General features: G+C 37.0%; 1 protein-coding gene and 1 long non-coding RNA gene across 2 annotated transcripts; both read right to left on the reverse strand.

The window, feature by feature from the left end:
- Positions 1-2,235: 2,235 nt before the first annotated feature.
- On the reverse strand, positions 2,236-3,300 carry LOC105054092 (early nodulin-like protein 8). The gene is made up of 2 exons (XM_010935499.4): positions 2,925-3,300; positions 2,236-2,836 (listed from the first exon to the last, which is right to left on the reverse strand). Exons 1-2 carry the CDS (start codon positions 3,118-3,120, stop codon positions 2,442-2,444), a joined length of 591 nt encoding a protein of 196 aa, XP_010933801.1. The 5' UTR covers positions 3,121-3,300; the 3' UTR covers positions 2,236-2,441.
- A 5,977-nt stretch (positions 3,301-9,277) lies between these two features.
- Positions 9,278-10,633, reverse strand: LOC140852495 (uncharacterized). The gene is made up of 2 exons (XR_012135375.1): positions 9,977-10,633; positions 9,278-9,618 (listed from the first exon to the last, which is right to left on the reverse strand). It is a non-coding gene; the product is annotated as an uncharacterized lncRNA (long non-coding RNA).
- Positions 10,634-15,666: the final 5,033 nt, after the last annotated feature.

The following is a 15,666-nucleotide window of genomic DNA, read 5'->3' on the forward strand; positions in this document are numbered from 1 at the left end:
ATAGGAGTTCATTAGAAGATGAAATATTTTATGATGAAAAATATCAAAATAATTTTTATTAATTCATAATTTATGTACAAATGAGCACAACCGTCAACAGGCTGACGATTGGCTTTGGGATACTATTCCCAACAGTCCGACTAGATGAAAGTAGAAATTCTTGTCCAAATGAGGTTTGCATGTTCGATCAAATGAGGATAAGATAGAGATTCAAGTGTCCAAACGAGACCCAAAAAAGCTAAACTAAGGCTACGATAAACCCAACTAAATCAGGACAACTTGAAGTAAGATATCCGATATCTAGATTGAACCTCACAAGATGATGTGGGACATTCGATCTCTGGATTGGACCTCACGAGATGATGTGGGATATCCTATCTCGAGATTGGACCTCACAAATGATATAAGATGTTCGATCTCCAGATTGAACGTCGAAGGTGAAAAACTTGAAACATCCGACTTCCAAATCAAATTTTATGAATAACGGAATAAATTTAGAAAGAATCCGATAAAAAAGCACTCAGATCCGTAGACTGAGCTTTGCTACATCGATTCAAGGCGATTAATGTTCAAAATCATAGAAAGGCAGCATGGATCGTGAATCCATAGATGGAAAAATCCGACCTGCTACTTTGAACTCAGATAAAGGTACTTAAGAAATCTTTACGATAAATTATAAGAGATTAATTTATCTCTAATTAGCTGATCTGATTCAATTCATTTCAATTATAAGCTTATGTATTAGAGTTAATCACATCGACTTCCTTATTAGCTCGATTGAAGGCAGTTAATATTTATTACTTACCTAACTAAGGTTGACCTAGATTGGATCAATCAAGATCGGTATTATCTGAAGTAAAGAAGAAAAAATTTTAACATTGAAAAGTTCATTTCATTGATGAGAAAAATATCTACAGGAGCCCACATCGGGATAATACAAAAGTTAAAAAAAAAATAATAGTTTAGGCCTTAGCTTGAGGGATCTTTGCCGAAGGAGCTGGAGCGAGATCTTTCTTAGCTAATCCCGTCGGAGTAGTTTCGATGATAGGGACCTCGGCTGGGTTGGCTGGGATGTCGATCGGAGGAACTTCAGTGGGATGAGTGGCAGGAAGCTCTGTAATACGGACCCCAGTGATTGCCTCAGAAGTTACTTAAGCTGCTGCTTCCAGAGCTACTTCCATGGTGACCTTATTGAGATCAAGATTTGGAAAGAACTTGATGATCAAACTTCTACCATTCAAAAAGTCAAAATCGAAAGCTCCTTTTGAAGCCTCCATAATCTCATCCTGAAAAGCATCTAAATTCTTATAATCTTCAATGATCCTTGACATCCGCTTCTCATCTTTATCAAGTTGTCTCTGATATGAGACAAGAGTTTCATCATGCTTTTCGATCATGGATTCGACCTCCTTCAACTTGGCCTCCAACTCTTAGATCCTCTCCATTTGTTTTTGTAGCTTGTTATCCTTATCGTTTGTCAGACGTTGGTTGTCCAGAAGCTGTTTATTTTCTTTTTTAAGGAGTCCATTTTCTCCTGGAGCTGCTTCTTCAGCCCCCCTGTTATTTCACTATCTTTGGCAGCCTTCTTCTCTGCTGTCTTTTTGGCCTCTTCGGTCGCTTTCAAAAGATATCCCATCGATTCTAAGATTTTTTTTGTAGGTTCACTCGTGGCCTAGGACAATCTGATCGTCTACGACGATCTGATCTTCAACAGTATTCTCGCTCGGTCCAGCATCGATCTTGCCTTTCTCTCGAAGCCTTCCAGCAGCACTAACCATTGAATCCTATCTTGCAGCTTGGTGCATGCGGTTCTCATGATTGTGAGGTCTGGAAGGAGCAAATGTTTGCACAGATTGTTTCGAGGTCTTTAACCATAAAGCAAGCTAACTTTACCATTGGGCTAAGGCTCAGCCTAACAGATTAAACAACTTCAAATAGAAGGTTCTAGCAAATTAAATCGGTTTGAATGTGCTGGTGCTTGAGGGTTCAAGATCTCGGTATGTTTCATTTGTGAGTTACCAGAATATATTGCACTTAATCCTCATAGGTACCCGCTTTCTTTTCTCTTTGAATTGTTGATACAGCAGCAGCCTCTATCGAACAACTATGGCAATGGGCATATATTGACAATTTTTGACCTTGTAACAGCACGTCTATTACAATATTACTGCTGCCCGAAAAAAAAAAAAAAAAAAAAGCCTCTTACCGTTACCCCACCGCCCGTGACAAAGCAAATAATACGAACTCAACCCATCAACTGACAAATTAAACATAACATAATTACTAAGAAATCGAGATCTAGTTTTCTAAAGGAAAATCCAGATCCAACTTCTAATGTCACTAATCAACCCCTCCCAACAAAAAAAGGAAAAAAAAGAAAAAATCCATCTCCCTTGTCTCAGCGCTATCCATAACAGTAGAACCAGATCCCTGTTTTTCTCTCACAAGAGACACAGGAGAACCAAACCGACAACCGATCCAACGGCCGTGGAAGCCCCGATGGACACCGCGCCCGATCCCTGCGGTGGGGAGGGGCCAAAGACAATGGGATATGACGGCGATGCGGCCGGCAGCGCGGAAGAAGTGCCCGGCGGCGGCGCGTCCTCCGCCCTCGGGAAGAAGGTGCCATTGGCGGAAGGGACGGCGATCGCCAGCTTCTGGAGCTTCTGGCAGTGCCCCGGGACACCACTAGTGAAATAGTAAACGCCAGGCGCCGTCAGATTAAACACCGAGTTGCCGTCGTTCATCTTCTTTATCGGATCCATCAAGCTGCAGCTGTTGTACGCCCGCTCCGTCACCTGGATCACCGAGTCCTGGCTCGGCGGGTAGAGAAACACTGCCATCAGAGGAAGCAAGTGAGGAGAAGGAGGAGGAGGTGACGGGATCCGACGACAAAGATTGTTGGGGTGGGGGGGGCGTCTTACAGAGGGAGTCGCCAAGGCGGAAGTGGTACTTTTGAGACCAGAGGGCGTAGACGCGGGGATTGGAGGCTGGGGGTACTCCCCAGGAGTTGAGATCTCCCACCTTGTACTGGTAGCACCAGCACCCACCATGGGCCTGGCATACCACCATTACTACTAGTAGTTGGAACCCCCACGAATACCGAAGGCGATCAGCCATGTGAAATGGGAGCAATGCCTCCTCTTTACTTCTTCTCCTCCTCCTTAATTTCTCTCTAATCTAGCAACCAAGTTGCTGCTACTCTGGAGCCAGAGCTCTTTTCCAGCAACTTTGAGGAAAGTGTGGAGATGAGAGAGAAGGCTGGATTGGAAAGTGTGCCCCTTTTGTGTGATTGTTGGTCCACAAATAGCCGTTGGATACAAAGCAAGAGGAATATCTCATCTTAAACATAGTAACATACAACGGTAACCTTTATTAAAACAAATAAGAAGAGCTAGCGTTCTTGGATCAGTGGTTAATTTTTGTGGGATTTCGAGGGTCGAAGCTAAAGAGGTTAGGGTGTGGGGACGGGCTTTACCCGGCTGAATTGCTGACTGCCTGGCGTGTTATTATTTCCAGCGACAGCACGTGGGACAGTTGGACGGACACGGGAATCGAGCAACGTGGATTGGAACCTGCTCACGCGCAGAGCCGGGTTTTTATGTCCGTTCTCGGCCGTCGGCTGTCCTCAGTCTTTGTCCTGATTCACGGATACTGATCCGATGAGGTTATGATCCATGTTTTCGCTACCGGGTTTAGAAGTGAGAGAGTAATTGCTGGCTAATTTTAACCAAGTTGATTTGTAGATATCGTTTATTGCACTGCAAAGAACGGGTATTACATATCCATGCAAGTTAAGGTCAATTTGTTGAATTATCTTTGAGCGTATGGAATTATTCTTAATATCTGATTAAGGTTAATTTTGATGAGTAATGCTGCTAAGCTTACGGTTCCGTTAGTTTTGAACTTTGACCACGGTACAAATCATCGCCGCTAATGTATATGTGCCATTCTTTGGAATGAGTCAGACGTGCATGGCACATACTGAATGCCGTATAATGTTAATATATTTTCTGATAATAAATAGTCTTAAAGAGATAAAACTCTATTAAATATTTATTTTATCATAAGATGTGTGTCATCAAAAAGTTTTAAACTTGCAAAACTTTTGGGTAGTTATTAACCGTTGGAACTTGGGAAACCTCTAAAACATGTTAAAGGTTTTTTTTTTTTACAAAGTTGCACCTTTAATCGTATGCAATGTTTAAATTTCAAAGAGTTGCATCACTTCTGAGGTTATGTGATTTAAAGTCTTATAGATCTATGGAACATTTAAAACTAAAACTTAACTTCCTTTCTTATTAGACTTTCCATTTTTATACTTTTCTAAAACTTTTTTTTTCTATATTCATCTTTTTGGATGTAGGTTCTTAATTAAAAGTGATAAAAAATACAATCTTACCTCAATTTTGTGTTGGATATTGTATCCTAAGAATAGGATTTCCAGAGTCCTTCTGCATCTATAAGATAGGAAATCACTATCTTTAAGAAAGCTTTCTAGAAGTGCATTATCAAACTCATTTTTTTTTCCCTTCATCACAGTCCTATCTATATCTTCGACCCATCACAATAATTTAAAGATAATGATTTTCCAATGGATTTTGTAGCTCTCAAGGTTTAAACTATAAAAATAGAGAGACTTGAAAGGCTTGATGGGCTAAACTACAAGATTGATAATGAAGATTTACTTTCAACTTGCTATCACCAGAGTTGCCTATGTGTTGATTGTGCCATATCCACAAGAAAAAGAAAATAATGTAGAGTACTCTTGAGGAACAAAAAAAAAGGTAGCTAGAAGATGACTATACCGCTGCACTATTCTCAATGCTATGTCCAATGATTTATTCAATGCAAGTATGTTATTGCTCTAGAATTGTGGAATGCTCTCCAACAAAGATATGTCAATGAGGTTGTTGGAAATTATTCCTTCCTTATTATCAAGTATATTGATTTTAAGATGATTGACTGAAAGCTTATTATCAAGCAAATAAATGCTTTGAACGACATTGCATGTGAATGTAGATGTGGGTGAACCAGTTTTGAAGCCTTTCCAAGTTTCGACAATTATTAGTAAACTTTCATCTTTATGGAAGACATACCAAAGATATTTTAAGCAAAAGAAAAATTCTCTAAAATTGGATGAATTGCTGCAGCACATTCAAATTTAACATGAAATATATAAAAGAGATGAACCTGAGAATCAAAGAAAGAATGACAATATTCATAATATGTTGAAATTCCAATATCCTCCTTCAAGATTAAAAATAAGTTTTATAATGGATTTTTTTTTTCTAATTCCAAGAACAAGAAAGAGATTTTCAAGAAGGGGAACAAGAAAAGTAAAGGACCCTGTTATGTTTGTAGAAAGATGGGACATCTTGCAAAAGTGTGTTGCTTTCGCAAAGAAAAAAAAATGATGAAGCTAGGAAGTCAATGAAAAAAATAGTTATAATGCTCATTGAAATTCTTATGGTTAATATGGATGAAGGATGGTGGGTTGATTCGAATGCAACTTGCAATATAACTCCTCATAGGAGTGTGTTCTAATGAGAAGATTGTATTCATGGGCAACTCCTCTATTAGTGATGTTATTGGCAAAAAAATAATTTAACTTTCTCTTACATCTGGAAATTAAAATCTTCACTCTTCAAAATGTTCACCATATTCCTGGAATTAAAAATAGTCTTATTCTATCAAGAAATTTGATGATCATCATTTTGAAGTTATATTTGATTCTCAAAAAGAGATCATCTCTAAAAAGGGATCATCTCTAAAAAGGGATCATCTGTTGGGAATGGATGTACCAAGTATCATATGTACTCACTTAGTTTAAATAAGATATTATTATTTCTACTTATATTGTTGATGATCTATATTATTTGATATTATATATTAGAATATATTGATAGTAAAAGTATGGATAGAATGATTTCTGATAAATTAGTTTCTAAAACTAATTTCAAATTAACTATTATTAATTGTGAATGTTGTGCATAAACAAAAATTACTGTGATTTTTTTCAAATTAGTAGAAAGAATAACTTTATTGTTCGAATTAGTTCATACAGATATATGTGATAATAAAGATTAATTAATTAGAGAAGAAAAGTGGCATTTCATAACATTTATTGATGTCTATTCCAAATTTACTTATATATATATATATATATATAAGAACTAAAGATGGGGCATTTGAAAAATTTAAAATCTTTAAGGAAGAAGTAAAAATTAACTTGGCAAGAAGTTTAAAAGAATAAAGTCCGATCGTGATAGAGACTACGACTCAACAGAGTTCAAAATCTTTTGTGAATGCCATGGAATTATTAAAGAAGAAAATAGCCCCAAACTCTCCTCCTCAAAATATGGTGGCTGAGAGAAAAATAAAAATTTGCTTGAAATGGTTAGTGCTGTGTTAACATATTCTACATTATCTGTGATGAAGCTTTATATCCTTGTATGTTATGTAAGTAACAACATTTTATAAAAAAATCAAGATAAAACTCCATGTAAGTTATGGGAAAAATAGAAAACCAAATCTTAATTATTTTTAAGTATGGGGATGTATTGCTTATGTATTAGATACTATTGATTAATAAGAGAGCTAAGTTGGGAAGTGAACCTATGAAATTTATTTTTATTGGTTACTTTTTGTATAGTAAAGCATATAGATTTTTAAACTTTGAAACCAACGAAAACCAAAGAGGTCCAAGCCCATCACCCTTTGTCCTTGTACGTATTAGACAACAATAAGTGATAGGATAAGAAGGTTATGTACATGTCTTGCTTTGTCTGGTCCTCCATCATATGGTGCAATATACAAACAACAGATAACTGTATCATTCAATAGGTGGAAAAGAACTCAAAATCGTAAAACTCATGTAGTATTGGAAAATGTTACATATCTCTAGTCATTTCTTTAGTACAAGCACTAAATATCATAGAATTTCACAAAGTCTTTACTTTACATCGGATTGACCATCAACCTATTTAAGAAATCCTTGATGAGCCATGAAAAATATCACAGGGGCAACCCAAACTTCATACAAGCTCTAAACAAATTAATATAGATAGTTTAAGCAGCCCAAGGGACATGCAATTTTCTCCTCCTTTTTCTTCATGCAGGACTTTGCGCTATGCTTGAAACTTGATCTCTGCTTCACAATTAATTTGCAGTAGTTGCCAAATCCTCTCCTTTTACTTTCAAGAGGAAGTGGGATATTTTGGCTTTTGATGGATCCTCATATTGTTGTGGTTGACTGTCGCCCATACAGGAGGAACTTAGACTAGAAAAAGGATCTTGCTGGCTCAAATAACTAGTCCATTAGAAAAGCTTCGCCTCCAAAGCCTGTCCTGGAGGAGTTACACTGGTCGAGCTAACATATGATTTGCTGGGGTATACTTGCCCCCATGGTTGTTGATTACTTCAATGTCAGATAAACAAGAAAGAAAAAAGGAACATGCAAAAAGAAACAATTCACAAGAAATATATCAATTCAGAAGAAATATATCTCTTTTTTCTCTTTTTTCGATGGAATATGAGAAATATATCAGATCCTTAAATGTATTGCCATCAAGTTGAAGTATACCATGACAGGATAGTAAACATAGCTCCATGAATTTCAGTCTGAAGGATCAGAATAGTGTTGAATTTCAGACTGATCATGCGAAGAGGGTTGAGTTTGAAGACTTTTTTGATAATCGTTTTCAACTAAAAATTTTATGCCATCATGAAAACGAAGAGTGTAAGAAGGGATCCAATAATGTTAGTTTGTTACTTAGCTATGTTTTTCAATTGACAACAATATCATGCTCAGCCATGGAGAAGGTTTGGCATTGAAAAGATTATGAATGAACAATGCATGAGTTACATTTGTTCTGCTCTCATCTCTTGAATTTTTATCAGAAAGAGCTAAGCCCAACATGTCTCTTCTTCTTCATCGGAAAGAAACCCTTCTCTGCATAATAAGTGAAGCATAGATATCACTAGAAGTTAAAGGAAACCTTTTTCTTTTTCTTAGGAAAGAAAACCCTTCTCTACATAACAAGCCAAGCATAGATATCACTAAAAATTAAAGGAAACCCTTTTCTCCTTCTTCTTTTTCTTCTTGTTATTGTTCTACATAAGAAGAAAAGCATAGATATTACTAGAAATTGAAGGAAACCCTTCTCCTTCATCTTCAGCATAAAAACCCTTCTCTACATAACAAGCAAAGTGTAGATATTATTAGAAGTTGAAGAAAACCCTCCTTCTCCTTCTCCTTCTCCTTCTATATAACAAGTGAAACCCTCCTCCTCCTCCTCCTCCTTAGGAAAGAAATCTTCTCTACATAACAAGCAAAGCGGAAATATCACTATCTTCTTATAATAGAAACCCTTCTCAAAATATCAAGGAAAGCATAAATATCACTAGAAATTGAAGAAAACCCTTCTCCTCCTCCTCGTTCTTCTATATAACAAACAAAGTGTACATATCACTAGAAATTGAAGGAAACCCTTCTCCTCCTCTCCTCCTCCTCCTCCTCCTCCTACATAACAAGCAAAGCATAGATATCACTAGGAATTGAAGGAATTTAAAAGGGAAAGAAACCCTTCTCTACATAACAAGCAAAACGTAGATATCACTAGAAATTAAAGGAAACCCTTCTTCTTCTTCTATATAACAAGTGAAACCCTTCTCCTCCTCTTCCTTCTTCTTAGGAAAGAAATCTTCCCTATATAACAAGCAAAGCGTAGATATCACTAAAAATTGAAGGAAACCCTTCTCTTCCTCCTCCTTCTACATAACAAGCAAAGTGTAGATAACACTAGAAATTGAAGGAAACCCTCCTCCTCCTGCTCTCCTTCTTCTTTACATAACAAGCAAAGCGTAGATATCACTAGAAATTGAAGAAATTTAAAAGGGAAAGAAATCCTTCTCTACATAATAAGCAAAGTGTATATACCACTATAAATCGAATGAATCAAACAAATTAATGTCAAAGCTCCCAAACGCAAGCTGTTGAGAGGTGGCAAAGCTCCACCATATAAAAGACCACGAACTAGTATTGCTAAGTATTTGTGATCATAGCATCTCCACAGTCATTATTTTTAAGGATACTTGGTGGTTTTGAGTGCACGCTGATATCTGGTGCAAGTAGACCTTCTGGCATTTCCTTTAGGGCGCAGTGAAGAAGACATGACCTTTGTCAGTCTGCTGGTCGAGACAAGCAACAAGAATAAGGTGAAACAGAAACTTTTGAGTGAAGCACTAATCTATCACCAAGAACAGTAGGTTCAAGAGCGCAGAAAAAAAAAAAAAAAGAAAAGGAAGAGACACTTTAATCGCATAGCGCATAAACAAATACTTGCAGGACCTAATGCCACGAGTGACATTTCTGGTTAATTTACTGCAGCAGCTGCGGCCAAATTAATCCTCCAGTTATTTCAAGAAGTCGAAGTTCTGATCCTGACCTGAGATCGATCCTCGTGCCGCCATGCTGTATTATTTACCATGCAGAGGAACAAAAGAACTGGAAGGAAATCTTGCTGGCTCGGGAAGGACGAGTCCAGCTTCTCCTCTAAAGCTTGCCTTCAAGAACACTGATCAAGCGAATATCTGGATTGCTGGGACCTTCATTAGCTGGAGAGATCATCAAAGTACCCATGGTTGTCGATATATCTTTTCAATTTAAGATAATAACATGTTCTTGTGATTGACAAAAGAAATAAGACAATAAATTGGTCAAATATTTGCAAAGAAATAGATCACAAGGAATATATCAGATGCTTAAATTTATTGCCATCAAGATTGCTGGTGGTCAATATAATTCTGTGGATTGGGTTCATACTAGCATAAAGCATTTGAAAGAGCTCGAAGGATCGTAGTGTTGAAGCAGTCCAAATATACAAGGAGGTTTGAGCTTATAGATTTGACTGGCAATTATTTTCAACTAAAATAGTTGAAGGGAAATAAGAAAATTAACTGAAAAATTCTATACCATTACAAAAGTGAATCATCTGAAATTAAGCAAAGTCTGTTACTCAGCTATTTTTCACCAACAACAATATCAAGCTCGTCCATGGAGAGAGTTTGGAGTTGAAAGGCTTATGAATGAAGCATACATGAGTGATATTGGTTCGGCTCGCCTCTTCTTCTGAAACTTAATCAAAAAGAGATGAGCCGAGCCAATACCACATCATGTCTTCTTCTTCTTCTTCTTCACCTACGTCTCTTTTGCACTCAAGAAAGAGCGGTATCCCCCTTTATATAATACACAGCAAAGCGAAGAAATCATTAGATTGAATAAAGAAATGGAGGAATCAAAACATGTCAAATCTTCCAAACATATGCAGTTGGGAGGTGGCAGAGCTCCCACTACCTTGTAAAAGAGGATAAGCATTTCTTTATTCGAATAAATCCCCACCCTTGTTATAGAATTTGTGATCCTACTTCATAATAACCACACAGTAATTGTTTTTAAAGATGCTCAGTTGTTTTGAATGGATGGTAGAGAGTCTGGTACAGGCCGCGATGGCAAAGAGGTTTTCGAGCAATTCCTCCTTGGAAGAATTCACCTCCTGCCTTGACATAGACTAAACGTGTCCTTAAAAAAATAGTGGTAATAGGAAAGCGCTGACATTCGTATGGCATGAAACATGATCCATCCAAACCAAGCTTGAAGTATCCGTATGAAGTATAGCCTTGGTATATATAGGAATCTCCCGGAGTTGCAGTAACTAGTGGCCTAGGCTAATCTCCAAGCAGCCTTTAATCAAAATTTAGCTCCAAGCACCTACAACTTTAGGTTTTCTTCCATTATATCAGTTGTTTATTCACAAAAATGAGTTATTAAGGCTTTCATGGCTTACCTCATTGATAAATAGAAGAAAATAAAGGGCATCCTTTATCTAGGGTAAAGAAATATTGGAAACTTGAGATATCAAATGATGTTTAAGATTGAGATAAAATTTTTGAGGAAGAGCACATAATGTCGCTTTTTATTCTTAATACTTGTTACAGTATGCATGTCTTGCATGATGCGTGGTGTGCCATGACACCGATGCACCCTATCATTTTTTTATCAAGTAATAGGATGGGCACCAATCTACGTTGCTCTAGTCAACTTGTTGCCTATTAAACCAGCAATCATGGGTGGTCCTTGCCCTTCCATCAAATCAAGATAACATTGAATAATGGTAATTGCAGCAACCGCCCTCCGTTAAAAAATGTGACTTGACTTGGTGAAGGAGTAAGGCGACACCTTGGATTCGGTGGTCCCACCTTTGGCATGATGTTGGAACTTGGGAAAAGCTTAAAAAGAGGGTGAACCATTCAAAGGGATCGATTGGACTTGGACATGAATGGGGTATTCAGAAGATTGGCATTAGATTATGTTTGGATAAGGTAATCCAAATTAACTACTAATTCATGCATAGACTTCACATGTGTGCAAGTGCCCTTCTCTGCGTTGTTGAATACAATAAGATGCCGGTGCTAAAGATTCCTTTCAAGCTTCTGTAGCCCTCCAGTCTCCTACCCCAGTCGTCTCTGTGATTAACCGAATTTAATGAAAGCAGAGACAATTAGTACAGATTCGATATGGTGATCTTCAAAAGTTTGGGCCAGTACCGATACCATTTGGGGTGATATGGTTCCCGTTTCGTTGATCCGGTTTGTGAGCACCAACTTCGAGTCAGTGGTTCACCCTTTGATCTTTTGCAAAAGAATGGTTGGCCTTCCTTTCCGATCCTAACTATTGGATCATTTTTTGTATGATTTTCAAAGCACAGCATTAGTTTCGTGATCTATGCTATGGATGGATGGAAGTGTTTCATCGTGCTTTAAAAGTTATATAAATGTAGTTCAATAGTTAAGATTGCAAAAGAAGATTAACTATTCTTTCGTATGAAAGATATAACTCAAGCCTCTTTCATACGTGCATCATCCTCAAAGAAATCTCCTACTGTTACTCCCTTGGTAAGAGATTCTGTATGTTGGATGTGGAGGCACTGGAATCACCATATCTGTCCTGCAATCAAACTGCTCTAAATTCCCAAGATGTCGGTGCATTTATTTCCAATAATTTCAGCAGATACACTTGTTTTATGGGCAACATCGCTATGATTTTTTTTTCCTTTTTTGATGGTGGTGGGGGGCAAATGAATCTATTGAAAAATGATATTTTGTGCAGCATATAGATTAAAGCAATGTAAAATTTGGGTGCATGGGAGATGTGATGCCACGATTAAACTAGTCATTATTGCTCGAGCATCTTTATAAGTTCCCAATTATAGCCTTTCTGGAGACAAGTTCAAATTATGATTGCTGTGGCATCTGGACAAATTAATGACAGATTGTGCTGGGTTTGGCTACTGATGGCCAGTGCTTTCAAAATCTATCCAAAGAGGTCTGCCCATGTGGTTGTATGCATGCCAATGCGCAGCCTAATCACTACTCGTTCATAATAGGGTGGCAATCAGATTGGATCAATCATAAATTAATCAGATCGATTATGTATTAAATTAAAAAATATTAAATCTGAATCCAACTTATTTACTAAACAGATCAGAATTTATAATTCAAATTTATCATATTTAATAAATAAAAATAATTCAATTTAATCTAATTTATTTAACTTATTTAATAAATAGATAGTCTATTAATTTAATCCGATCCCACATAATCTAATCATTTAAAATCTTTTGAATTATTATATCTAGAAAATATAAAATATATTTTTTTGGCAGATTCTACGCGCGGGGTGGGGGAGGAAAAAAAGAAGAGTAAAAATAGATTTGGCGGTCTCCACTTCCATTATTTCTCCTAGTCCAAATCTGTCGATGCCGTCCAATGGCTCTCTCTCTCTCTCCATCTTTGATTGTTTCATCGCGGCTGCTATCCATGACCTGAACTCTGCCTTCTCTGCTGTTAAGATCCACTCCCTCACCTTCGACGCCATAACCCTAACAGTCTCCTCCACCTCTGATCTTTTTGGTCCTCCTCACATATCGCCTCCCTCCGCTCCTCCCCAAGCCCTCATAAGCACTTCGTTGATGCCGTTGCCACCCTCATCAACTCCTTCCACCTTCTCTTCATCGACTCTATCAATGATTAGCCTCTCTTTAAAATAAATAAAAGGCAAAAAAAAAATGATAGAGGAAGAAGACAAATAAAAAAATAAATGATATTAGAGGAAAAAAAAAAAAAAGCCGGCATGGTAGGCCTTCCGTTAAATGAAGGTCTTCCATCAAGGCTCAACTATAAGATCCAATCAACGACGGTCGAGCAAGAAGAGAAGAAAACCCAAATCACTTCTTAAAAAAAAAAAAAAAAAGGTAATTGTGATGGGGGTGGGACCATGCGATCGGGGAATTGGGCAATAGGGTGAGTGGATGGTTTTTAATAGTGAATTTGTGAGGGGATGGAGCATGAAGTGATCCCGATTTCGATCAGAATAGCCCTAGCCCAAGCGGCATCCAGCCTATTTATCATTTAAATGATATATATGCCAATCTATTTATTTAAATACGTCAAACGGATTAAACATATTGGACTCCTAAAATTAGAATCCGATTCAAATTTAAATAAATTAAATAGATCGATCTTTTTACAACCCAGACACATTTAACCTAATCCGAACGGTAGGTTGAATAGATCATGCTGGCGGATCGGATCATATTTTTTTATCTCTGGTACACAACTCACTTGTCATCGTAAGTTGGGGGTACAATGGCTCAACTCCCTACAAAATGGCTTTAGTCAGTACAGCACAATATTTTGTTTTGATTAGACCTGTTTATCCAATAGATTTGGCCGAGTTTGAGCCACGTTCAGTCCAAAATATTAACTAAAATTAGTTGGGCTCTGGCTGAGCTTGCCCTTCAGTCTATTTCCCAGATTGGCCCAGTACTTACTTGGGCTTTGGGCTTAGATCTAAAAAATGTAGAATGTAGAAAGAAAAAGGGGAGCACGAGATAGGAGAGGAGGAGAGTGGAGGGCTGAGCTTAGACCAGTCTTGAGTTGGGCCGAGTACAATCCAAGTCCAACCCATTGACAGTTGGGTTGACAATTCAGGCTCAGCCAGCCTATCGCCCAAGTCCATCAAAAACCTTTTGGGCTTAAGTGGACCAAGTGGACTGCCTGGCCCCTTGAACAAATATTGTTCCGGTGGATAACGGGTTTTTTTCAGAGTTTGGTAGCTCTACGGGATGATAGTGTTGTTTTCTCTGATTATCGAACTGGGCTGAGCAAAATCCGAGTTCAGCTCATTTAATAGTTAGGTTCACGCGAAATTCTTCATACATCACTTGCGGTGTAGAAAATCCGATGTAGAGCGCATTGCCTCGTCGAATTGGATCACATAGCCACAACTTTTCAATATGCATTTAATATCCACAGTTCTACTTTTTTTTTATTTAAAATTTTGAATGACAAAAATGTCTCTTTCTTTTTGAAAAAATTATGACATCCTATGCCAATATTATGACATTCTGTATTGAAATTATGACTTCCTGCACATGATGTCATAAATTTTCACAGGAAGTCATAATTTTGATAAGGATATTTTCGTCATTGAAAAATTTATATAAAATTTTTCAATGACGAAAATGTCCTTCCCTCTTTATGAGATCCTATAAAAAAAACTATGACATTTTATATAGGAAGTCATAATTTCAATGCAGGATATCATAATATTGACATAGAATATCATAATTTCTTCAGAAAAAAAGAGGTATTTTTATCATTTAAAATTTCAAACGAAAAAGTAGAACTGCAGACATTAAATGTACATTAGAAAGTGATGGTTACGTAGTCCAATCAATACAAAAAATTTCTCCTGAGTTCACATTTTAGGTCTGGCTGACCAGCCAGAGTTTAAAGCTAAGTTTAAGCCGGTCCAAAATGCTTTAGACTTAGCGGGCTAAGCAAGCCATTCAAAATCTAGTTCGGGCGGAGAACCTTTTTTTCTCGCTTTTTTTTTTTTTTTGAGAATAGATATGCCCCGTGGGATAATAGAGATGTTTGCTCTAATCATCATACTTGTAATTAAATATGTAAGAGGACATCAACAAGAAATGCCTAGGCATCTTTAGGTAAGGAGTCCTCCTAAATAAAACCAGACAGCTAGTTGATAAATAATAATGTAATGAAATACACTGATAAGTGATATATTTTTATATTTATTGAAGATATTTTTGATAATTTATAGTGCTAACATCTTCTTAAAAATCTAATTTCATAAATAAATTAGATTTTCTGGTAAAATTAAATAATTTTAAAAAAATATGAAATTAGAACATCTTTATGAAAAAATATTAAGTTAATTGAGTAATTTTAAGCACCAAAATAATAAAAAAATTTTAAAAAATTTAATATATATTTTTTCTTATTTTTTGGATGAAAATCGAAGCAAAAATCAAGCTAAAATACTCTAAAAAATATTGAAAATTACCTTCGATGTACAGTGGACCGCCGCTCGGTCCACGGATTAAAGGACGCAGTCCACAGGAACAGTTCACGGCACACAATGAGGTCCACAATGGGTGAAAGATTTTTTATGCTGATCGATGGCCTAGATTTCATCTGAAGCGAGATCCGATGGCTGTGGTGGATCCCAACCTTGAATAGGAGATAAAATGCATGATCGGACGGGCAGAAATCAATCTGATGTGAGATCCAATGGCTGTT

The sequence above is a fragment of the Elaeis guineensis genome, chromosome 11, assembly GCF_000442705.2.
Source record: "Elaeis guineensis isolate ETL-2024a chromosome 11, EG11, whole genome shotgun sequence".
In the NCBI taxonomy this organism is placed as follows: Eukaryota; Viridiplantae; Streptophyta; class Magnoliopsida; order Arecales; family Arecaceae; genus Elaeis; species Elaeis guineensis.

Excerpts from the sequence above, each read along its gene's own strand:
- LOC105054092 (XM_010935499.4), bottom strand. The coding sequence starts at position 3,120 with ATGGCTGATCGCCTTCGGTATTCGTGGGGGTTCCAACTACTAGTAGTA. Across the intron at positions 2,837-2,924 it reads CCGCCTTGGCGACTCCCTCT|TGTTTCTCTACCCGCCGAGC; the intron begins GTAAGACGCCCC and ends CTCTGATGGCAG.